General features: G+C 42.3%; 1 protein-coding gene across 1 annotated transcript; it reads left to right on the top strand.

Moving 5' to 3' along the window:
• The first annotated feature begins 599 nt into the window (after nucleotides 1–599).
• LOC146175720 (medium-chain acyl-CoA ligase ACSF2, mitochondrial-like) lies at nucleotides 600–23934 on the top strand. Its single transcript, XM_084582079.1, has 16 exons — nucleotides 600–934; nucleotides 4111–4291; nucleotides 5600–5728; nucleotides 6500–6553; nucleotides 8645–8763; nucleotides 9102–9149; nucleotides 14049–14154; nucleotides 15561–15653; nucleotides 16605–16753; nucleotides 18065–18156; nucleotides 18254–18327; nucleotides 18587–18694; nucleotides 19580–19731; nucleotides 20380–20521; nucleotides 22062–22172; nucleotides 23723–23934. Exons 1-16 carry the CDS (start codon nucleotides 855–857, stop codon nucleotides 23846–23848), a joined length of 1764 nt encoding a protein of 587 aa, XP_084438205.1. The 5' UTR covers nucleotides 600–854; the 3' UTR covers nucleotides 23849–23934.
• Nucleotides 23935–24526: the final 592 nt, after the last annotated feature.

The raw sequence follows: 24526 nt of genomic DNA, 5'->3' as shown, positions 1-24526 counted from the left end.
CAAACGCACACACATTCTCAATGTAAGATCACACTATATCGGGCATATGTTTACGCGCCGCCTCTTTCAAAATGTTACCGAGGTATTGAATCCTTGCAGCTTATTAGGGACCGGCTGCGACTGTCCTTCAAATGTTGACAGGAAAGGAAAGAACCATATATCTGTCACTTTAGTGAGCGGACACCTGAACCGCGCCGTAAGGGAGAATAGAAAGGTGGGAGTAAAGTGGAAATAAAGAGGAGCCGTTGTGAAGGAGAAGTAATGTCGGCCACCTGGGGATCTCTGCAGTAATACAAGTTTCGTCTCCATCGAAACGCAGCCACGCAGCCGCCGCCGGCCGCAGCGGTTTCTGGCGCTTATGTCCTTTTGTTGTGACAGCGTTCTCGAATGCCATGCCAATGCCCATGCGATGCCTCGAAACCGTTTCATCTTGTGACAGATACTGCGCCGTTCCCTTCCTCTGAACCAATTATTTATTCATTTGCCGCGCACGCGCAAGCCAGCCCTTGACGCGCACGTGATGGGCGCGACGACAGCGGCGAGTGGCGAGCAGCTGCAGCAGACCGGTAGTCGCGTCATCGCGCTGTTTGCGTTAACGCCCTATGGCCCTATCGCGCTATCGCGCGCGCCGAAACAAACAAAACTGACAAAATCAAAGCGCAGAGCGGGCGGGCGGGCATGACTCACTGTTGCTGCGGTGTGACTGAATCGGTTTCGACGAGCGGTGCCGCTTGCCACATCTTCCGAGGTGCTTTTGGACTACTACGACAGTGCGAGTGGGCGGCACAGGACTGCAAGTCGCGAAACGCGGGAGTTCGTTTCGGCATTGTTTCGTGTCGTGCGCGATCGCCACTATGACTATATTCGTACAACTTTCGGCAGCCCGATTCCTTAGGTTGCATGCCCGGAATGTCGCCAGTCGACCGTTGAGCAGGTATTCACTTTAAATAGTATGTAGAAACAAACAGCCTCTTCAGTACACGCCGACCGATAAACAAAAAAAAAAGGGGGGGGGGGGGGGGGGGGGGGCACCTATCTATCTATCTTTTTCTGTGTAGCTAAGCGCTCAGTTTGTGACAACGCTTGTCACAGCCCATGTTGTGCAAAGGTAGAATTAAGAGAATTACAAACAAAACCTGTGGACCGCAGGTTCAATCATGCAATTCTTGTTATAAAATAAGCAACTCGCTGGCCGGTGTGAACGCTGATTCTCGTGAGGATAATTGCTGAGATGAATATGTATCTTAGGGCAGTTGATGCACGCGCCCTGTAGTGCGTTAATCGCATAATTTAACTGTTATGGAATATACGAAAAATGGATACAAATTTGAGTACAGTAAGAAAATAGGAAGCAAAATTCTGTGCCCGAAAGGATGCATATGCTTTTAGTTTGCCTTCGTTCTGAGCTACTGCATGGGTAGCAGCATTCTTTGCTATATGCATGTAATGTACAACGATAGTCAAGATCGAGTTTGCGTAGATTGAATTGCATTGTATTGATGAGTATGTGCTTAAAATGACATATCTTGTACGAGCAATAATGGTATAATAATGTAATGCATTCAAGCAAGCGACGCATCCTGCCTACTTGTGGGGACTTGATTGATTTTCTGTAAAGAGAATACTGAAGGTGCAGAGTGTGCACTACACATACTGTTAACCCTGCATTCTAAACTTTGATTTTTTTCTGTTCACTGCACAGGTCACTGAGCTAGCTAACTTGTGATTTTTTCACCATATGCTTGTCACCGTGCATTTTTGGCATTATACTTTTGGCTGTGTGTTTTGCAACCTTTGCATTGCTCGTTAAAGACATGTCCTGAGCTATATGATGAAGCTTGGCCCTCTAACTTAAAGAAAAAAGCATCCCAAGCCCTCAATGGGATGAAACTACTCTTACGAAAACTCTGGGGGTCCAATAGAGCATGCCTTTTATATATTTACCATTCGTTAATACGCTCTAAGTTAGATTATGGCTCAATAGTACATGGCTCGGCAAGACCATCCTACCTAAAATGGCTAGATCCAGTTCATAATCTTGGTTTACGTTTATCATCCGGTGCTTATAGAATTTCTCCAATAGCTAGCCTCTATTTGGAAACTAATGAACCTGCTTTAAAAGATCGAAGAACTGCACTAACTTGTACATACGTCCTCAAAATTCGTTTTATGCCTAAACATCTCTGTTACTCTATTATCACGAAATGCCCTTCCCGAATACTCTTCAACAACAAGCCTCAAGCAATTAAGCCTTACTCTTGCACTTCGAAGAAAAATGCAGAGACCTGGACGTACCAAATGAAACTGAATGTATTGCACCAAGACACGAACCACTCCCTCCGTGTTATACTCACTCCGCAGTTTTTGACCTCACGCTAACACAATTTCAAAAAATGCATACTCCACATGAGCACATATTGCAAAAATTCTTGGCACTGAAAGAAAAATTTACGAATTACATTGCATTTTACACAGATGGTTCAAAAACGAGAAGCTATGTTGGAACTGCAGTAGTACAAAATGAAACAGAAGCAATAACAAGACTACCTCTTTATACATCAGTGTTCACTGCAGAGTGTTACGCTGTTTGTACTGCAGTAGAGAAAATAAGGAATCAAAACATCAAAAATAGCTTTATCTACACCGACTCTTTAAACGTCCTCATTGCATTTAAACTCTAAAAATGCAGTTGAACCCCTAATTGGCAACATAATACACAACATAGTACAGATAATGTCCCAAAAACATAATATAACATTCCGCTCGGTCCCCAGTCATGGGATTATGGGTAATGAGAGAGCTGACTCGTGTGCTGCACAGGCAAGATCCAGAAAAATAAAATGCGAGAACATACCCCACAGGGATTGTATAAGTTGATGTGCAGGAAACCAAGAGCTAGGTGGCAAGCTGATTAGGAAAATGAAGAAAATAACAAGCTACATTCTGTAAATCTCTTTTTAGGGGAATGACAATCGTGCCGACATCAGGAACATTTTATCGATGTTATTTTATGTCGTCTACACATAGGACACACGCACATTACTCATAACTTCCTCTTGATAAATAAAGAAAAATCAGTGTGTGAATTGGGTGGAGATGAGCTCACGGTCAATCCCATTTTAATCTCATGCATGCAACTTGAGAATCTTAGGAAAAGGTATTTTACTGTATTTTATAATGAACATATTCCATTTCATCCTACATTGCTTTTAGGTGAACAAGCATTTGTCGATCTTTCTCTAGTTTCTACATTTCTTAAGAAAGCCAGTGTTTTAAATCACATAGGAGTACCATAACTCTAAGCACTTCACATAACAAATCATCTAACCTTGCGTTTGGTGCAATATAGCCATAATTGCTCTTGTGCCATAAAACCTCATTAACTAACTAAGCTTGGCCCTCTTCTTAGCTATTCCATTTTTGTTTTCCTTTTCTCATTTGACAATGTGCATGCAGTCGGGGTCAGAAAAGTGTTTGCGACATAATATCTTTTACTGCCATGTAACTGGCAGTTTGATACACCTAATATGACCAGAAGGTCTTATGGGACATCGAGGGTTTTCAGATTTAGATTTATAGCTTCAGAGGAGCCATTGAGTTCTGCACAGTGAAAAGCAAACAGTGGGATTGTATTATTATTATTTTTATTATTCATGTGTTATTTATTTCTTCTTTTGAGTTCTATCTGTGTGTGTAAAACTTGTGTGTGCATTTTCATTTTTTTTTTCATTTTTTTTTTATTTGCGCTGCAGCACGAAGACCACATGGTTGTTCCTGCGCAAATTAAATAAAGATTGATTATTATTATTATTATTATTATTATTATTATTATTATTATTATTATTATTATTATTATTATTATTATTATTATTATTATTGTGCTTAAGAGGCAGTTAGAAAGGTTTAGCTGCATTTGAACAAAAGAGCTGATGTTCTTTTGGAAATGTATGATCAAAGATCATTTTGAGGCTCGAGTTCAGGCAGTCTAGCTAATTCACCATGGCATTTGCCGAATTACTATGCTTATCATGTGAAGGTCATAAACACATCAGTTTGCATGTAAGTCATGTACAAAAAGTGAACAAAATTGGGCGTTTCTTACACGTGCAGCCAACCTGCAGCCCACAAGAAGCTGCTTTCCAGCCACTGGCTTGAGCTATGTGCCAAGCCGTTGTCTCAAGATACTCTGGGCACATGCATCGATGCAGCTGCCCAAAAATGGGGAGAACGCCAGGGTTGGGCCTTTGTCCAGGAGGAGAAACTTTGCAGCTATGCCGAGTACAAGAAACAGGCAGGCAGCCTTATTTTTCTTTATTCATTCTGCGCATGCAAGGAAAGCATGGCATCAGAATGCCTTGCGACATCCTCGTTTGCCTAATATGCAATTCTCTCCTTTCACTTTTGCTCTATCCTTCGCTTCTTTCCTTGAGTGAAGGTGGTCAACCCTTTGTCTCACTTCTTTTTTTGTTTGTAATGAAAGGTGGCTCTGGTCATCGTAAAAAGAGTCAAGAAATAAAAGAATAATGGTATTGTGAGGTTATGGGTGGCTGAGAATGATTATGTGCACTGAACTTGGTGTGTGTGGGGATTACTCCTGAGTTTCACAGTCTGCTTGCAACACTAGTGTGAGTGGGTAATGTGAAAACTGTTGGCTGAAGCAGGATTAATCAGGCATGTTTGTTTTTTAATGTCTCATGACTGTTTGCTGTATACTGAGCAGAAAAAAGAAAAATGGGCCCCTGTGGGTGCACTTTAAAAAAGTAAAAAAAAAGTTCAGTGGTCGATCAAGTAATATGATTTTAGCTTTGGCATCGTCTCAGTATGTGGTGCGAAGAATAGCTTTTACAACGAAAGGTGTTCCCAAGTTGCTAGTTTATTCAACTTTATAACAGCGTCAGTCAAATCAGTTATACGACCTCCGAGTCATATGACCTTGCTATGAGATGATGTCATTAATACAGCCTGCAATCATGCAAGCATTGAAGAAGCTTGGGAGACGTGTCGAGCTACAGCATCTAATGATGTAAGAAAAATATGCTGCTAAAAAGACCAGCAGAAGTGATCGTGGCTCAAAACCAATTGTATGTCTAAGAACTGTAGCTCTTTGTTTTTCGGGACTTCGAAAGTAAATTTTAAGCCATGCCTGCAACTCTCAAAGACCCTCAAAATTTCTTCCGCATAGCCCTTAAAATCCTCAACCTCAACAAAAGTTAAATAATCATCAACATACTTGAAGACTTGTTTTATGCATTCAAAAAACTTAATATCGAGCGTAGCCATGTGGCATGCTCCGTAACTTCATGGGAAAAGAATTTTTGGTTTATGTGTAAAGAAAAATATGACATGCTCTTCACTGTCATCACTACTGCTGTGTACAACTAGCACGAATATTTGCCTGGTGTGTGTGTGTGTGTGTGTGTGTGTGTGTGTGTGTGTGTGTGTGTGTGTGTGTGTGTGTGTGTGTGTGTGTGTGTGTGTGTGTGTGTGTGTGTGTGTGTGTGTGTGTGTGTGTGTGTGTGTGTGTGTGTGTGCGTGAGAGAGGGAGAGAGAAAGGTTTTTGCAAGACCACACAGATTTCGCTGCTGGGTTTTGATTACAGGTGGACCAGTTGGCTCGAGGTCTACTGTGCGCTGGTTTCAGCAAGGGTGACCCCCTGATGATATGGTCTCCAAGCACGTTCAACTGGATACTCATGGCTGGTGCCGCTGCCAAAGCGGGGGTTCTCTCAGTAAGTGTCTGGTGGGTGTTTCTGCTTTGCATAGCATTAAGTACTCCAGGTATGCAATAAAATTGACCGGAGCAATTTAGTGAACATGGCAAAATAGGAATTGGAACAAGCCTTCCTTTGTTCATATGAATTGTGTCCCATCTCTTAACCAACCAAGGTTAACTTTCTTGCCGACATGCTGACCGCTGAATGAATCTTTGTTTGCTTTTAGTTCTTGTTTGGCTACGGCTTATTGTGGAGCTAATTGTGTGGATATGCAATTGTGTGAGTGTGTCTTTACTTGTAATATTTTTTGGATAATCTCTCTTGGCTGGTACAAAGGTAGGAAGTTCTTTACATCTTCTTGGGATCTAATTTCATCAGGAGACTTCTACTGTACCTCATAGTTCATATAAGTAATGCAGTGTAATGTATAATAAATGACGTGCTAAGTTGTAGACATTTATGGCAGCCCACTGTGATACATTTAGGTCATAAATTGTGGAATAACCTCACTTTTGTAACTCACTCTGTGAGTACTGATTTCTGCACCAAAGAATCACTAATAAAATTTTCTGTGAGAAGGGGCTTTTTTCATTCAAGATCAAGAATTCGCATTCCTTTAGTTACTGCTTGTTTGAGGGGTGGTAGAATTCACCTTTCGTGATTTTATTTTTTCATCTCTTAACGTTGTAATTGCGTTTTCTTAGTGAATTTGAAAAAAAAAAAAAAAGAAAAGGATTTTGAGGGGTTCAGTCGCTTTTGACTAATTTTTTTTGTCACCTCTTGCAGGCAAGTACTCATTTTGGATTCACACCGCCCGAATTCGAAAAGTGCCTTTCAGCTGTGAGTAGAGCACACTACTTGTTTGTGTGTCGTGCAACTACTTGTGTAGTGTTTTTTCATGAATGAAACTTGCTTTCAGCGTGAATGAATGATTTTATGATACACTTAAACCATCGCTAAGGGCTTAGTGTCTGTGTTTAGTACTGAAGATTTCTGCCAAACAAACTTTATTTTGTAGGAATTAACCGTTGGTTCGCCACTAATATGTGTAATGCTTTGCAAGGTTTGGTTTGCACCGATTAAGCTAGATTAATGTTGTTATGCATCATACATGGTTTTTCATTAATAGCAAGGCTATTGATGCCAGAGCTTATTTTGATTGCTCTGTGGCAGCTGTTCTAAACCACATATCAGAAATCCCAAGTGAATGATCATGAACAAGAATCATCAACTTAACCATGTAGTCAGCCTCGAGGGCATCATATTGGCTTCGTTAAAATTCCCGTCACAGAAGTTTTCACTCATGTGACAGCATTCCTGTTCACTTTTCTTCAATAACTATTGTTATCACTTGTCATTTATTTGCTTTTATTGCATGCAAACTGCGCTCTTTTCTAAAATGTGCATCTGGAGATGTAATTGAACTGTTTAACAAGCTGTGTGAGCTCAACATGTTTTATGGAAAGCCATTTACTACATATACATGCAGTATGTTTAGGCAGGGCTATTGACTAAATGGAAGTTAAACAAAAGCTATGAACATGCAACAGCTGGTGTGGAATTGCTGGTGACAGATGCTTGTTTGAGTGATGGGGAAATGCTGCAGTTGTTTTGATTCCTCTACAGCTGCGAGATAACTGGTGGGAATGTGGAACACTGCTTGTAGCTGTGTGAGTGCCTCACAGCCTCGCATTTTTGTTTTAATTTGCGCGCTAATCCTGCGACAGATCGTGGTTGTGTGTACATTCTGCTTGTAGTTTCAAGTAGACGTACACAAGTGTACGATGTATGCGCATGGTTTCTCAACTTTGATGCCTGTTGGTCAGGCTCGGAAGAAATATGTAAAAAAGCTTGCTTTCTGTTTTTGCTATATAATTGAGTTGTAGAGTAGCAATTACTCAGAAGAAACTGTCGGAGCTTCTAAAAACATAAGTAGAACTTATACGAGTCTGAATAGTAGTAGTAGCTTAAATTTGTTTTCAATTTATCCCAGTTGCACATTTGGAAGTTCCGATTGCCAATTTTCAACTGGGCATATGAAGAAAAATTTTATTTAAATAAACATTGCAAAAATTCACCTTGCTTTCCATGGGGCGTCCTTGCATGAAATACAAAACTTGAGTGGGGTCAAGCCAGCTTCCCACATAATTTGGAGCTGTCAGTGAACAAAGCTATACCGATTTATAATTGTGACTGTTAAGTTGTACAGTGGTTGGAATCTCTGCACTGTATCTTTTGATAAGGTAAAAAAAATGCAAGGAATGGATGGCAGCGATTGCAATGGTGTTGATATGCCAAGTGGCAGTTTAGAACTCCACTAATTGGCTTACTGACTGGCTCTTTATATTTTACCTGCATAGATTGTTCACTGCTGCAAATTCGAAGAAGTTTGGCCGTTATTGCTGCAAAAAGATACCTAAGCTTCCTTTTTAGGCGAAGCATTTCATTATCTGTGAATGAAAAACAAAAAAAGAAAAAGAAAGCTTCTGCATTAGGTTTTAATGAATGTTTAAAACTAAGTTAAAGTTATCTGGCATCTTTGTGCCATTTTGTCTCAGTACATCATCATCATCATCATAACCATCATCATCATCTGGCATCTTTTACTATTGCATATCGATATATTGTTGGTGTGAGACGTGTGGAAAGCAGATACTTGTAATTTGATAATCTTCTCAGTGTATCAGAGGTAGGATTTAGTTTAATTTTTAAAACTCATTTGCTGGCCTATAGAAAGCATTTGTAGGGCCCACGTTGTAGGCAAATTGTATTTTATGTTCTATCATAGCATCCTCTTCGCTTTGTGAGATAAAGCCCAGCATTACTTTATTCAGGGTTATTTGTATGTATCGTCACTGCTTGATACAAAGAGTGGCTATGAGCATGAAGGGAATTTCTATGCCTTCTCCTGAGCAGTGTGTTTTCTGGCAGGTGGACTTTAAAGGCATTTACATTCCTCGGCCATTCAAGAGTTTCAACTACTATGAAATGCTCTGCTCCCTAATTCCCGAACTCAGAGACTCACAGCCCGGACGGCTTGTTTCCAAAAAGTGAGGATTCCTCTGTTCTTTTTATATTTGACCGAAGGTAAACATCATCTAGTGCTGACTTCATCATTTTTTTCGGGCTTGATTTGGTGGGATTTCCTTTCTTTTAGACCTGGCATATAATTACACTGACATCAAAAATTCTGAGGCAGACACCAAGAGCATTGGTTCAATATATATGTTCTTAAAAACGTTGCTGAAAACAAAGGCAAAGTTTCGAGCTCTTTGAAAACATTTTAGCACATTGCAGATGGCGAGAAATGGTTACTTCATAGAGCGGGGAAGCGTCTTCTAGTTGATGGCTGTTTTTCTCTTCATTTTAAACCGCTCTTGTGTTTCAGGTATCCATCCCTTAGGACAGTCATCACTGACAGTGACCAACAAGTGCCGTGAGTGCCGTTCATTGATCGCAACTTTATTTTGTGAGCACAATTAGTCAGATATCCTGAACACGTTAAGAAAAGGTGACGGTTTATCACGCCAAGTACACGTTTACTCGCATTCATGCCTTAAAGTAGCCTTTCATGGTTTGAGGAATATGCAAGAGCTCATATTTGCTTGGTTTCGGTGTTCTTTTTCTCATTTTTTAAAAATGTGAATTCTTTCGTGTAATTCACATATGGGCCTGTGGCTATATTGCTTAATGCCTTGGCACATCTAAGGGTTGCAAATTTCAAAAAGCCCAGCTTTCCCACTTCATGCTCTATAGCTATGGCTAGTTATATGCAATGATTATGGCTGTTTATGTATGTTAGGGTGCTGTGATGGTAAATATTTTCTCGCTTTATGTTTACCATCGACTGTACGTTGGCTGCCTGTTCCTCAGAGCTAATTTAAAGCTAATATCCACAGACTAGTCTAAAGCAGCTGTAGAAATTCTCGCAAGTCTGTCTAGGAAAACCTATCACCAGCCATTTTTGACAAACGATGTCTACATCGCCTATTGAAATGCGCCGCAGGGCACTACACAGGTTGTCTCACATAACTTGAGTCAAGGTTTCAGGAGTGAAGGGCACTTCAGAGATGCGAATAAAACAAGAAGAATATGTTGGCACTGGCCTAGAGTTACTAGGGCTATTTTTTTAATTTTCATTTAACTTATTCAGTTCAGTTCAGGCGTTCAGTCGTGTCCGACTCTTCGTGACCCTATGGACCATGTCACGCCACGCTTTCCGGTCTCTCACTATCTTCTTAACATCACATAGCTTCATCTGCAATGCCTCGAGAATGCCATCTAACCATCGTGTTCGCTGCCTACCCCTTCTCCGGCGACCCTCAACCTTTCCCAACATCAAATCTTTCTCCAGCGACTCCTCTCTTCTCATCAGATGACCAAAGTAGCTGAGCTTTAACTTTAGAATTTGACCCTCCAATGAGCAGTCAGGGTTTATGGTCGACAATATCGACTGATTTGATCTTCTGGCAGTCCAAGGAACTCTTAAGAGTCTTCGCCAGCACCACAATTCAAACGCGTCAATTCTTCGGCGGTCAGCCTTTTTCACAGTCCAACTCTCGCATCCATACATCACAACTGGAAAGACCATAGCACGGGTTATACGGATCTTGGTTGGCAGACTAATGTCTCTGCTCTTTACTAGGCGGTCAAGGCTAACCATTGCTCTCTTTCCCAGAAGCAGGCGTCTCCTAATTTCATGGCTGCAGTCTCCTTCCGAGGTAATCTTGGCGCCCAAGAACAGAAAATCTGTCACAGCTTCCACTTCTTGTCCATTGATGCTCCAGGACTTGATAGGGCAAGACGCCATGATCTTCGTCTTTTTAATGTTCAGTTTAAGCCCAAACTTCTCACTCTCTTCTTGTACGCGCATCAGTAGTCTCTTGAGTTCCACTTCACTTTCTGCCATTAAAGTGGTATCATCCGCATATCTAAGGTTGTTGATACGTTTTCCAGCAATCTTCACTCCAGCTGATGACTCGTCCAGACAGGCGTTCCTCATGATGCACTCTGCATATAGGTTAAATAGGCAGGGCGACAGTATGCAGCCTTGCCTCACCCCTTTCTCAATCGGAAACCAATCAGTAAGACCATGCCCAGTTCTGACTGTGGCCTCTTGCCCTTCATAAAGGTTCCTGAGGAGACAGATGAGGTGAATTGGAACTCCCATCTCTTGGAGAGCTTGCCACAATCTGCTGTGATCTACGCAGTCAAACGCTTTCGCATAATCAATAAAGCAGAAGTAAATGGGTTTCTGGAACTCTCTTGCTTTTTCCATGATCCAGCGAAGGTTGGCAATTTGGTCTCTAGTTCCTCTGCCCTTGCGAAACCCAGCTTGCACGTCCGGAAGCTCCCGATCCACATACTGCTGCAGCCTACCTTGCAGGATTTTTAACATCACCTTGCTAGCATGCGAAATAAGCGCAATCGTGCGGTAGTTGGAACAATCTTTGGCACTGCCTTTCTTTGGAATGGGGATGTAAACTGACCTTCTCCAATCCTGTGGCCATTGCAGGGTTGTCCAAATCTTTTGACATAATGTACGCAGTGTGTTAACAGCGTCGTGGTTGAGGTTTTGAAGCAACTCAGCTGGAATACCATCAATTCCGCTAGCTTTGTTCTTAGCAAGGCTGACTAAGGCCCATTCAACTTCACTCTTCAGGATGCCCGGCTCGACATCAGTAATCACAACCGTCCTATGTTGGGTTTGCACATCCGGGTCCTTCTTGTACAGTTCTTCTGTGTATTCCTGCCACCTCTTCTTTATCTCTGAGGCTTCAGTGAGGTCCTTGCCTCGTTTGTCCTTTATCACGCCCAGCTTAGCACAGAAGCTTCCTTTGATATCTTTGATTGTCTTATACAGAGCTCTTGTGTTCCTTAATTGGCTGTTGTCCTCAACTGCTTGACACTGTATGTTCAGGAAGGCATTCTTATCTCTCCTTGCTATTTTCTGAAAATCCGCATTGAGAACCTTGTATCTTTCTCTTTCCCCCATACCTTTTGCCATCCTCCTTTCCTCAGCTATTTGCAAAGCCTCTTCAGATAACCAGTTTGCTTTTTTGCATTTCTTTTGCTTTGGAACTACCTTAGCAGCAACTTCTTGTATTATATCACGAACATCAGTCCACATCTCTTCGGGCTCTTTGTCTTCTAGATCTAATTCTTGAAATCGATTCCTCACTTCCACAGCATATTCTAATGGAATCTGATCCAGATCATACCTGAAAGGCCTTCTAGTTTTCTGCGTTTTCCTCAATCGAAGCTTAATTTTGGTAACAAGAAGCTGATGATCGGTGCCACAATCGGCCCCAGGCCTTGTTTTTACTGCTTGTATAGCGCTTCTCCATCTCTGCCGGCAAATAATATAATCGATCTGATTCCTGTACAGACCGTCCGGTGAAATCCATGTGTACAGGCGCCTCTTGTGCTGTTGAAAATGAGTATTCGCTATGGTCAGGTTGTTTTCTTGACAGAACTCTACTAGCCTCTGCCCAGCTTCATTTGGCTCACCAAGACCGAACTTGCCTGTAATTCCGGATATTTCTTCACTCCCGACCTTAGCATTCCAGTCTCCTATGAGAAAAACGACGTCTGATGATGGGGTGCAGTCTAAAAGGCATTGTAGGTCCGCATAAAATCTCTCAACGTCAGCTTCTTCAGCAGCAGTGGTCGGTGCATAGACTTGGATAACTGTTATGTTGAAAGGGTGACCTTGGATCCGAAGTGAGATCATTCGGTCGTTTTTGGGGTTGTACCCTAGCACTGCTTTGCCAATTCTTCTGTTTACTATGAGAGCGACCCCATTCCTTCTCTTGGATTCGTGCCCACAATAAAAGACATAATGGTCGCCGGAGTTAAATTCTCCCATTCCGGTCCACTTGAGCTCGCTGATACCCAAGATATCAATGTTCAATCTGTCCATTTCTCGCTTGACGATATCCAGTTTACCTTGCGTCATAGATCTTACATTCCATGTTGCTATGTGATATATCTCCTTGCAACATCGGACTTTCCGGTCGCTTCCCGACACATCCACAACTGAGCGTCCTTTTGGCTTTAGCCCAGCCGCTTCATTCGTCCTGGAGCTACTAGGAATCGCCCTTTGTTCATCCCCAGTAACATGTGGGACGCCTTCCAACCTGGGGGGCTCATCATCCGGCGCCATATCGATAATGGTATTGTGACTGGCCATAGGGTTTTCTTGGCAGGAAATACTGGAGTGGGTTGCCATTACCTTCTCCAGTGAATCACATTTTGTCAGAACTCTCTGCCGTGACCTGTCTATCTTGGGTGGCCCTACACAGCAGAGCTCACGACTTCATCGAGTTTCGCAAGCCCCTCCGCCACGACAAGGCAGTGATCCATGAAGGGGTTTAACTTATTAGTGTATGCTTAATTACTCACCTTTTTAAGTATAGGCTGCATACCTCAAGTATACTAATAATTTGCAAAGTTGTACCGTTACAAACCCCTCAGTAAATTGTTTTCTATATAATATATCTCATGAGGTCTTTTCTTCTAGATTGTTGCACAGAAAGCCCTCAAAATATATATATATATTTAAAAAAAAAAAAAAAAAAACATGGCAGGGCACTGCTGTTGTGTTGCTCTACAACATTCAACGGATGAACAAAGTTGGCTGCAGTGTACTGTTAGTATGCTGGTATTCCGAGCATCGTCTACTAGGCCGCGATCCGCTTTGTTTTCTAGTGACTCCTGCACGGCGGTACCGTACCGTTGGGCAAGGGGTGAAATCCAGACAGGCTAGCGTAATGTGAGCACAGACTGTGGTCCATCGCACAATTGATGCTATCGATGAACAGCCCTATGTAGCAGTGTCATGCATTGAGCATCATATTTTCCTGTTCGGAGGACATTGGATCAACTGACAGATTTTGAAAACCTTTTCGCGTCCCCCTTGATATGTATTCACCAGGCACTGAACATTTTCTGTGCCCATCAACATTGAATTAGACTTTTTCACTAACTTCAAAACTTTTCTACATGCTTATTTGATGTATACTTTCACCCCAATTCAGGGACTGCATATTTTTATTTCTCGTTTTAGTCATTTACTTCATTATTTTCTACGCCCTTTTCTTTTAGTCTTCCTGCTCCAAAATCCTCCCTGTATGCTGAATAGTACGTCAGTCCTGCTTCAGTGCGGACTAAGTTCTCTGTCATTGTTTATGGTGCTTCTTTGTCTCTTTTTCTTGTTGTTGTTAAAAGCCTGAAGGAGGGAACACAGGAAATACAGGGAATACAGGAAGATACAGGGATTTGATTAACTTGGACGTGCACTGACTGCGTATCTCCCTATGCCCTGATTATGCAGTGGCTGTGTTTCCCTCCAAGAACTCATGCACGGTGGAGAAGTCGATCTGCAGGCAGCTCAGGAAGCCGTGACTGCGGGTGATCCATTCACAATAGTGTTCACCTCAGTAAGTGGCTGCCTTGGATACATGCCTTTATGTTAGGAGTAACAGGGGTGAAAACTGACAAGGGTGGCTAGTAAAACATTGCCAGAGCCTGGCTGTGAATGTTTGAAGACGGTGTTGAGTGGTTAATTTGGTCTTCTGCAAGTGGTTTTATTGCTATTCTTCGCATAAATGGCTGTGACATTTTAATATGTGCATTTAAAGGGCAGAGTGAATGATGTCTAGTGACCGCAGCTACTAGTACGGTTTGGTTTGGTTTGTGGAGTCCCAAAGCGACTCAGGCTATGAGAGATGCCGTAGTGGAGGGCTCCGGAAATTTTGACCACCTGGGGTTCTTTAACGTGCACTGACACTGCACAGTACATGGGCACCTTGTTTTTCGCCTCCTTTGAAAAGCGGCCGCCGAGGCCGAGATTTGATCCTGCTTCCTTGGGAACAGTAGTCGAGCGCCGTAACCGCTGCGCCACCCCGGCGGGTGACTGCAACTAGTAGTGTGGGGACAAAAAGTGGTTGTGATGTTATTGTGGAGCAGATATTGTGAAAGTAGACATTGTGAAATTGAGCAAGCGTGTCTGACTTTAGCTTCTTGTACAAAGAACTGCATTTGATTTTCATGTGAAGAGTCAAGATTCTCACCGCATGTACATTCACTGACTGCCAGGACAAAACGAAATTTCCTGCAAGAATTACGGTGAAGCCTTAAAAATGTGCCTAGTTTTGTTTTATGGAGACAAAGTAATAAATTCGCTGCGATTAGGTTGTGTACAATTCATCAGGCTTATCAGAATTGAAAATATCTGATTGCTCTGTTATGGTTTTCCACCCTTGCTTGAAATTATAGTTTTCGAGCCGTCAATGACACAGAAATAACTTTCTATGGAATACTGAAGGCCTAAATGAGCATAAATGTGTGGTTAAGGAATATCGCGCGCTGCATATGTTTTCAAAACAAGTTCAGCGCGAAAGCGTGCAGAAACCAGCGGGTAGACGCAACAGGAGCAGCCAACTCATTCTTCGGGAGATTCTCGACAGATGGTGCAGCCATTCTGTTTGCTCGGCGGGCCATAGTGATTTTAAAATGCACTACAATAATGTTGTACGTGTTTATCTCGTAGTACAATCGTGATATATTAATAACGTCAATATTTCAGTAATTCCAGAGCACGTTCCGGGAAATTTACGAAGAGACTATATTTTTCTGCCCAGTGAGCTGATGCGTTTCAGCTCTGTTGCGTTGGCTGCTTAGCCAGAAAAGGTTGTTCGGGAGTATAGTTTTGCTCCATGCTAGAAAGGAAGGCCCTTTTTTTGCACTGAACTTTCACTTCTGCAATTTTTCACTTCACTGTTGCATGTGGGAATAACTGTGCTGCCTCTGCTACTTTCTGGTCCTGTCGGCCTGATCTTTGCAGGGCACAACGGGCACACCCAAGGCTGCTGTGTTGAGCCATGCCAACTTTGTCAACAATGTGCTCACCTACGACCAGAGAGCAAAGCTGACCCAGGTCAGTTGGCATTTTGGTTAGGTTTTTAATACTGAATCAGTTTTTGGTTTTATGTGTTCATCAGATGTCAGTCTGACATATAGTCTGTGATGTTTCTGTTTGACTCCCTGGGCAGCTTGATGAAAAGTTGGCTTTGCTGGAGTGCACAAAAATTCTTTTAGTCTGTGTTTTCAAGGATGGCTTTTTTTGTTGGCATAATTTTTCATGCAATACAAAAACTATGTGAGACTTCTGGACTAACTGAAATTTGTAATTATGCGAAGTAGTTCTGAGCCAGAAATTTGCACTGCAGTCATCACTTGCCTTTCTACACGGGCTGTAAACTTTAATGGCACTCGGCGCAAATTTGCGTGCAGTGATTCGGCATGCCTTTGTTATCTCAGCAACTAGAAAGGCATCAATCATGGAATATTGCGTGTTGAGTGCTTTTGAAGGGTTTTGCAAGTGTGGTACTATTAAGTATGTTTTGGCACTTAAAGTGTCAAGCCTTGCCCTTTCTTGTCTTCTTTTGTGGTAACTGCTGCTGCATTTGCCTGCAGTCTAAAGTTGAGGCAGTGTTGGCAATGTTAGAAAAAAAAAAATTTTATCTTTGTCTGTGCATGTTTTCTGGAATAGATTTGTGCAGCCTAACTGTAACTGTGTAAACAACGTTGTGCGCTTGTAAATATCAAACAGCTTGCATTTTTTTTATCCAATGAAATTGAACTTTTTTGTCAGAATTCACCTCATGTAAAGCAGAGGGAAAGCATGTGGAAGAGGGCTGTGTATTTGTCCGCACATGACAGTCTGTCCAAGCCGTCTTCTGTTTCCCATGATCCGGGAGCTACATTTTTACCCTGATTGTTGAGTTAACCTTATATTATAGATATTTACGGCTGCGCTCTAATCAGTCGCTATGGTTGGCACCACTTCACCCCATCGACACTGTCTGGTGTGTGGGTGCCTGTGCAGGAGACTGTGATGTGCAACCCTCTGCCCTTCTTCCACGTGTACGGTTTAAGCGTGGTGCTAGCCCGGCCACTCGTACTGGGCGCCAAGGCCGTAGTGCCAGCGCCCGCCTATGATGCCACCGCCGTCCTCAAGGCCGTCCAGGAACACAGGTGGGTTGACCGTACCCTAGCATTGTGGTGGGGCTAGCAGTCATTCAGCCTGTAAGACAGTTAGGTAGACATAGTAGACATATAAAAAATCACTTCGTCCAGTGGCAGTTGATTGGTCAATCATCAGATAGTTTCTTGATGTGATTTGGTCGGGCAGAGTTCAGACCTAGCCCGCAAGTTCAGTAGTGGGCCAGTAATACAGTTTCTTGGGGGATGCATTTGAAAAAGACTTTTATTATCAGTCGACTGATTAGTTGAAGCAATTGGTCGCAGGAATTTTCCAGCCGTGGCACTCTGGTGCAGAGCAACAGCTCTCAGCTGAGGTTACTATACATTGTGGTATAGTGTGGTATAACAAAGGAGAATCAAGAAGAATAACTAAAAAAAATAGAGAGAAAATATCCTTGCTTACTCTGAAGCATTTCTTAAGCAATCTGATTGATTGAAACGATGGAAGGTACACGTGACAATGACCCTTGTAAATTTTGACATGGCCTTGTGACACAGTGTGTAAAGCAAACAATTTAAAGCACATAAAATGTACTGATTCATTTACATAATAGCTTATTGTCACAGAGATGAGCCAAAAGAAGTAGTACACTTGAGATCTTTCAAATAATGTGTAGTCAAGAAATGGCGGTGTAACGATCCAACAGAATTAACGTGATTAATCACAAGAGAAGGGGGCGGGGGGCATCTGCAGTTCTGAATTTTGAAACTATTTTGTAGGAAGGGAATAATGTAATTACTGCTACAAGTTTCGAAGGAAATCTGATTAAGAAGCAAGAGGACCATGCCGAAAACTAACGTGTGGCATGCTTGTCACTGGCAGCGCATTGTACTGAGTTTTTATTGAAATTTTTGTTGTGCCCGAGCTAAGAGCAGTGGAGATAATAAACCTGCTTTTACTTTACTGCTTGCTACACTGGTATTACAGCAATTTTAGGCTGCCTGCTGTTATGCTGTGTAGTCGAGCTGTACATATTTCTGTGCATGTCATGCTTGCTTTATATGGTGCTGTGTTGGTGCATATTCATTAAGTTAGGCGGAAAAGATTATAAGGTTTAAAAGAAATAAGACAGGAAAATTTTACTATTTACTTTTCCTGAAAATATTTTTCTCACTGAACGGATATTTTTGGTATTTATTTTTTTTCGTACTCATATTTGACTCTTATCTGAAAATTTGCCATGTGGTGAATTTTTTGTGATGATATAGTTCTGTCAATAAATAAAATCCAAAGCATGCCCCTGGGATAATGTGGTTCCTCCAAAACAATGGTTCTAGTAGTGGATTTGTTGCATCTTCCAGGTGTACAGAGCTGTGTGGTTCTCCGACCATGTTTCTGGACATCATCAATTCTCCTCTGAGGAAGCAGCATGACATCTCTTCGCTACAGCAAGGTCAGCAAAGTGAAACCGAGACGAAGTGCAGCGCTTTGCATCTTTTATTGTGCGTATATTATGCGCACATGTTTACGGAGCTGAGTCGTCTTTGCAGGGGAGTCTGGTGGGAATGTTGTCACCCCTGCGGTGCGTAATCTGGTTCGGGAAAAGCTCAACATTGGCGTTCGGGTGAGTCGGCACACATTCCTTTGTACATTATTTCATAGCTTCATTGATTCAATAGCTTCAATGGATTGATTGATTTGTGCGGAAAAAAGTGCACCATCACAGTCTGTCAGGTGTGCCAAGTTAGGTTTGTTGGCCCCTGTGACATGTCACATGCCAGTGTTGTGAAGGGGCAGGAAGTTAGGTAACTCAGCATGCTTCTCTTTTGAAATCTGGCTCCTTGTTCTGATTCTGGTGTTTCCATTTTGCGTGTCCTTGTTAGGTGGGCTACGGCACCACAGAGCTGACCACAGCAGCGATGGTCACGAGCATCGATGACCCTATCGATAAGCAGCTGAACACCGTTGGCCGACCATTGCCCCACCTAGAGGTGAGGACTACTCTGTCAATGCTCTAGAATTTAAGCAGTGACGGCCACCAGAACTCAGATAACAACAAACTTCCATACTTATCGTCCTCTTTTTGGCAGAAGGAGAGATGGTTAGGTTAAGGCGCCAGGAAATGTTTTTTTTATTTGCTTGTGTAGGGCAGTTGCAGCTGGTGCAAGTTGTAGGGGTAGTTGGCGACCGTTGATTAGGTTTTTATTTTGCATTAAGATGTATATTGCAGAGGGCATTATGCAGGTTATAAAAATACAAAATGGTCGCCATACTGTGGCCTCGGTTAGTCAAAAGTGCAGAGGCATTCCCGACATTTCAAATCTTTTAAAATAAGAAGAAGCCTTGCCTCTCTGAAAACTGGGACTTCCACAAGTACTACAGGAACCCCATTACAGAGCCTAGAAGTAACTGAGCCTCTACGACCTTTACTGTTGACAAAGGTTGTATATGAGTGTTGTCCTGTAGTAACCATCTTAAAGGGTGGATCTGGGCCCGTACATTTTGGTAGGCAGTTTCTTCCTTAACACGGGTAACAAGGCGTGGGAAGGTGTACAGACACATGTACAGCCTGATGGTTTAGGTGTTTTTAACTGCTCCCCACAGTAGTTTCATTGTGAAATAAAACCACATGAATGTCAACCCACAAAGTAAAAGCATGCAACCCATTCGACCACCAGTCACACAGCCGTTGCTGAATCGTGACGCTCTGTAGCACTTGTGAAAGCTGGACAAAGGTGCTATTTTTTCGAACAGACAAATTAAGCGCCGAAGACAATTCTCATCGGTAACATGCTGGTTGGCTGCTTTGTTTGAGTAATACAGCTTGCACAGTGTGTTCCAAATGAGTTTCAGCAGAATTGTGGGTCATTCTGCAGGTGAAGATTGTCGACCCCTCCACTGGCAGAGAGGTGCCGGTGAATTCGCCTGGTGAAGTCTGGGGTCGTGGCCCCAACGTCTTTCTGGGTTACTATAATGACGATCGGAAGACCCGAGAAGTGATGACTCCTGATGGGTGGTACAAGACGGGGTAATTACGATTCTGAATACATACAGAAGTGTATCGGCACTCCCTAAATGACGGTTCTTTGCACTTTAGAAACAAATGTAACATTCACAAAACTCTTGGTAATAAAAAAAATCAAGCCCCTTTAATTTCTTTTTTAGATGACGAGGCAGTTGGAACCAGTGGAGCAGTTGGAACAAGCCAAATGATTCATGCCTGTTGAGTGAATTGTTTGTTTCAAAATCAATCATTTATTTAAAAAAATGGAGTGCCACAGTGCTTTGCCAGAGCGCGTTAGGGGTGAGCTGATAGAATAAATTGTTGTGGCATTTCTTGCGTTTTTGTTTTGTGCATGTCTGTAAAATTAGTTCTGTCACTTCAGTGTGTTGTTTACGGCACTTTTAGCACTGCATCTTTTCACCTCTTGAGCTTTTCAACCCTCTCTTCTTGACGGACCCAATATGTTTGTCGCCTAAAGCTGTTCCACTATACAAGATTTAAGGCTGGTATGCAACAATTAGCTTGTGCAAAAATTGGTATCATTCATCAGACTGAGCTACCTTGGCGGGCTTGTCCAAGTAATGGCAGCATTAATGTATTTAAGCCTCTGTGTCTCTTGCGCTACCAGCTTTTGTGCTGTTTTGTATGTTTCTTATTTCATGGACAACACAGGGATGTGGGGGTGATGGATGAAGATGGCTATGTTATCATCGTGAGCCGTCTCAAGGATGTGGTGAACCGCGGAGGAGAAAAGGTGTACCCCACTGAAGTGGAGGAGTTCTTCCATACTCACCCGGCAGTCCAGGAATGCCACGTGAGTGGGCTTCTCCAGTCATAGTGTCTGGGTTAACTCATCCCATAAAAATGGCACTCGTTGATTGTGGTTGCAAGCGTATATCTCATGCACACAATATGATTTCGGCAAGGGTGTACATGGGGGAGAAATCATGGCTGAGGAGAGCTGTAGCAGGCTAGGAAGAACGTTCTAATAGTTAGCCGAACCTGGCCTTGGAAACTCTGTGCTCGTGTTGTACACTTGCAGTTAGCTTGCACGCATTTACAGGGGTTAAGGGCACTGTAACAGGTGTTGTAGGTTTGTGATCTTAGTTAACCTGCTGTAAGAGGCGTTCGAGCTGTCAAAATTGGAGTAATGTAAACTATGCATAATCACTAAAGTTTAGCATCAAATGGTCGAGAATGGGCAGTGTTTTCGTTGATGTTAGAAAACAGCTGGTGCAAGTAAATGTGAGAGATATGGGATATACTAGTTCACTCAGCAGCCATCACACTAGCAGTTAATGACCCATGGATATACATATTTTACGTGCAGTAATGTGTTCACAGTAGCAGAGGTAATATAGCGACAACAACATTTTTTTTGCCTAATAATAATCCCGAATGTTTTTAGGTGTGGTGTGGCAAGGGAGTTACAGAAGCAAAAATAGAAGTACCTAAATGCTTTTTATTCTACACAACATGTCTGATATTTTAAGTAATATGGTTCTGGTTATATAGCACCTTAAACTGCTTGAAACAGTAAAAGTAAAACTAGACCCCTACAGTTTGTGTTCTATTGCTCAGATTCGACTGTTGCTGCAAGATGTGAATGCATTTCTCTGCTGTTCTGTACATCACCGAAGCACCCATGTTGATTGACGAAAGTAAACCTATAAGCAATGTACTCAGTACTCGCCGTGAGTAGAATTCTGGTACTGAAATTTATCAGTAATTGATGACGCTGCATTTTAGCTGAGATCTGACATTGTTATCACTGTAAAAATGAAATATTGGAATTCAAAAATTGCATCAGCTTCATACAGCCTCCTTTATTAAATAAAAAAACATAAACATGCGTGGGCCGCAGGTTCTGTGTAATTTTTAGAGGGTGCACTGCACAAGGAACACAGTTTACCCTATCCTCTGTTCACCACTGGCAGTTAGGTACTACAGATTTCACCTGTATCTCTCCATTATAACCCATCCAACACTTGTAGCAGATACAGCCACCCAAATCTTTAGCTAGCTTGCAAGACGGCCACCTTTTCTGTTCTCCTGGACATTACAAAGGAGATCGGCTGCAAAAAGATCAATCCTAAGCAGAAGCTTACCAAGCTCTTGCCTAATCTTGACCTTTCCGCAAGTTTGATCAGTGTTAAGGCTCTGCAGAGGCACAGAAAAAGCGGCCATAGTGTGAGCTAGTTAAAGATTTGGGCAGCTGTATAGTCAGCTGGGCTTGCAACCCACTCAAGCAGTTCATTTATGCATGGTTATTCTGACTCACTGGGTTTAGTTTTCTGGGAAAAAAAGAGAAAGAAATGAGGGAGTGTCTTTTTTCTGTGCTCTTTCCTGATCAGGTCATTGGTGTGCCAGATGAGCGGCTCGGTGAAGAAGTCTGCGCCTGGATTGTGCCCAGAGCTGACGCCAAGGTCACCGATGAAGAGCTCAGGGAGCACTGCCAGGGAAAGGTGTGTCCAGAGTGCAAAGCTGTCGCTACACCTTGATTCGACAAGGTTCAAGTGGGCTGCAAGATATCCCACATAATGGGGCTAGTGTTTGTCTATATACAGGCATTTGAAATGGAACTGCAGAAAGTTGTTGAATATAGAGATTTGTCAGTGTAGTTATGTTTGAGTCAGGTTTATCTACCCACTTCCTCATCTTCTGAATAAAGAGGAATAACTAAAAGAGTTTAGACATAATAAAGTATGAAATAATAATAATAATAATAATAATAATAATAATAATAATAATAATAATAATAATAATAATAATAATAATTTTAAAAATAAAAGTTAAATTGGTTCACAGGAAAGGAAAGGCGCAGTAACTGTCACACTTGCTCTGTGGACACCCGAACCGCGCCCTAAGGGAAGGGAGGGAGGTGGGAATTAAAGTGGAAAGAGAGAAAGAGGAGCCGTAGTGGAGGGCTACGGAGTAATTTCGACCACCTGGGGATCTTTAACGTGCGCTGACATCGCACAGCACACGACGCCTCTTCGTTTCGCCTCCATCGAAACGCAGCCGCCGAGGTCGGGTTCGAACCCGGGAACTCCGGCACAGTAGTCGGGCGTCTTACCACTGCACCACCCCGGCGGTGGAACACAAAAATATGATGTTTAAGAATTAGAATGGTTTGCATTTGACATAACAGTGATGCAACTCGCAAGTTGTTGTGCAATTGAAATAATAAGGGTAATCATGCATTGAGTTGATGGAAGAAAATAGGTGATATGGAAGATAATCTTTTCATGCAATAATTGCCACTGGTAGTGGTCACATTCCAGTGTTGATCATGACATGTAGTGTATAGGAAGATGTATTTTGATTTCAGCTGAGATTCGTTCCGAAAAATTCACGGTTTTCTTTTTATTCACATTGGAATGTATAACTTAGTGTGTTGCAGTATAATTTCCAAAGAAATATGCCTTCTTCAAGGCATATATTGTAAATATGAGAATTGTAAGGAACGTCAGAAAGAAGTTAACTGTCTTACTTTATTTGCAGGACAAACAACTTATCTAAGTTAACTGCTGTTGTAGAGCTCCGCACTAGAAAGTAATAACAGGAGGTATTGTGGAATATTCGTTGCATTAGCAACTATGTTTCTGCCATATGGGCCTGATAAAACCCCTTGCACCCTGGTGCAGTGATGTGTGACCTGTGGCAGTGTATTCTTAATACGAATGCAAATAATATTTTCCTCTCTCATAATTTCGAAAAGAAACGAGGTATCCAGATACTGAAGTAAATGTATGGAATAGCCTGAACAGGATGAATGAAGAGATTTAGCCAGCAGTTACTTGCAGTGCAATTAGTGTATTTGCATTTATTTGCTGTAATATACTGAGGTTGCCAACTGCTACGATGTATGTTCTGGCAATCTATAACTTTTCTTATGCACTACATTTGACCTACCTTTTAACAGGCAATAGTGGTACTCCTACCCACATGCAGCTCTTGTAAATGTAGCCACTGAATGCATGCAGCTTGTAACTTAAATTTTTCCTTTCTGCAGCTCAGCCACTTCAAGATTCCTCGCTACTTTATTTATGATGCCAAAGTGCCCAAGACTCCAATTGGGAAGCCACAGAAGGCATTAATGCGGCTGCTTGCAGCCGAAAAGCTTGGCCTTACGAGATGAGCAGACATGTTTTTGTGATCTGTAATCTGAACCATACGTTCATATTTTACATGTACAGCATGTTTAATAAACAAATGTGAATTGCTCATCAATGTACACTCCTTAAATGCTTTTGAGGCACTGAGGTGTCTTTGATTTGGAATATTCTACAAGTCCACTAGTCAGTCATGTTGATGTTTTGAATTTAATTCTTAAACCCCGTTTGGGAAGCATTGAGGTCTAAACACTTTCAAGAAAGACAGTTTTTTCTTTTTAGATATCTGTTAGTGAGGCTTGTGAAACTCTTAGCACTGTTGTAGTAAGGCATTGCAAACAAAAACTGAGTTATATATTGGCACCGACAAATGTGGCAAGAAGCAGAACAACCCAGCTGGTCTTTTTAATGAGGTGAAGCTCGAGAGAGATGAAGACGACGCTCGGCCATGTGCCAAGACATGGTTTGGCTACTTGGTGGCGCCTGAAGAGGGACAGCAGTGTGGCATTGCCCCCTCCCTTGCAAGAGGCATCACCTGGTGCCGCATACGTGGGAGAACGATGGGTAAGCGGGGCAAGTTATATGGGCGGGTCTCTGGCTCTGGCTTGGATCCTAGAAAGGGTTTAACGGCTTCATTCTGGTGACGTGAACTACTTCAGACTTTGGCTGTCGAAAGCAGCGGACAGTGCCTTGGAGGAGAACCT

This window comes from Amblyomma maculatum, chromosome 10 (genome assembly GCF_055883805.1).
Source record: "Amblyomma maculatum isolate TAMU_Amacu chromosome 10, ASM5588380v1, whole genome shotgun sequence".
NCBI lineage: Eukaryota > Metazoa > Arthropoda > Arachnida > Ixodida > Ixodidae > Amblyomma > Amblyomma maculatum.
Note: the sequence above shows the minus strand (reverse complement) of the source record. Positions and strands in the feature narration are given on the sequence as shown.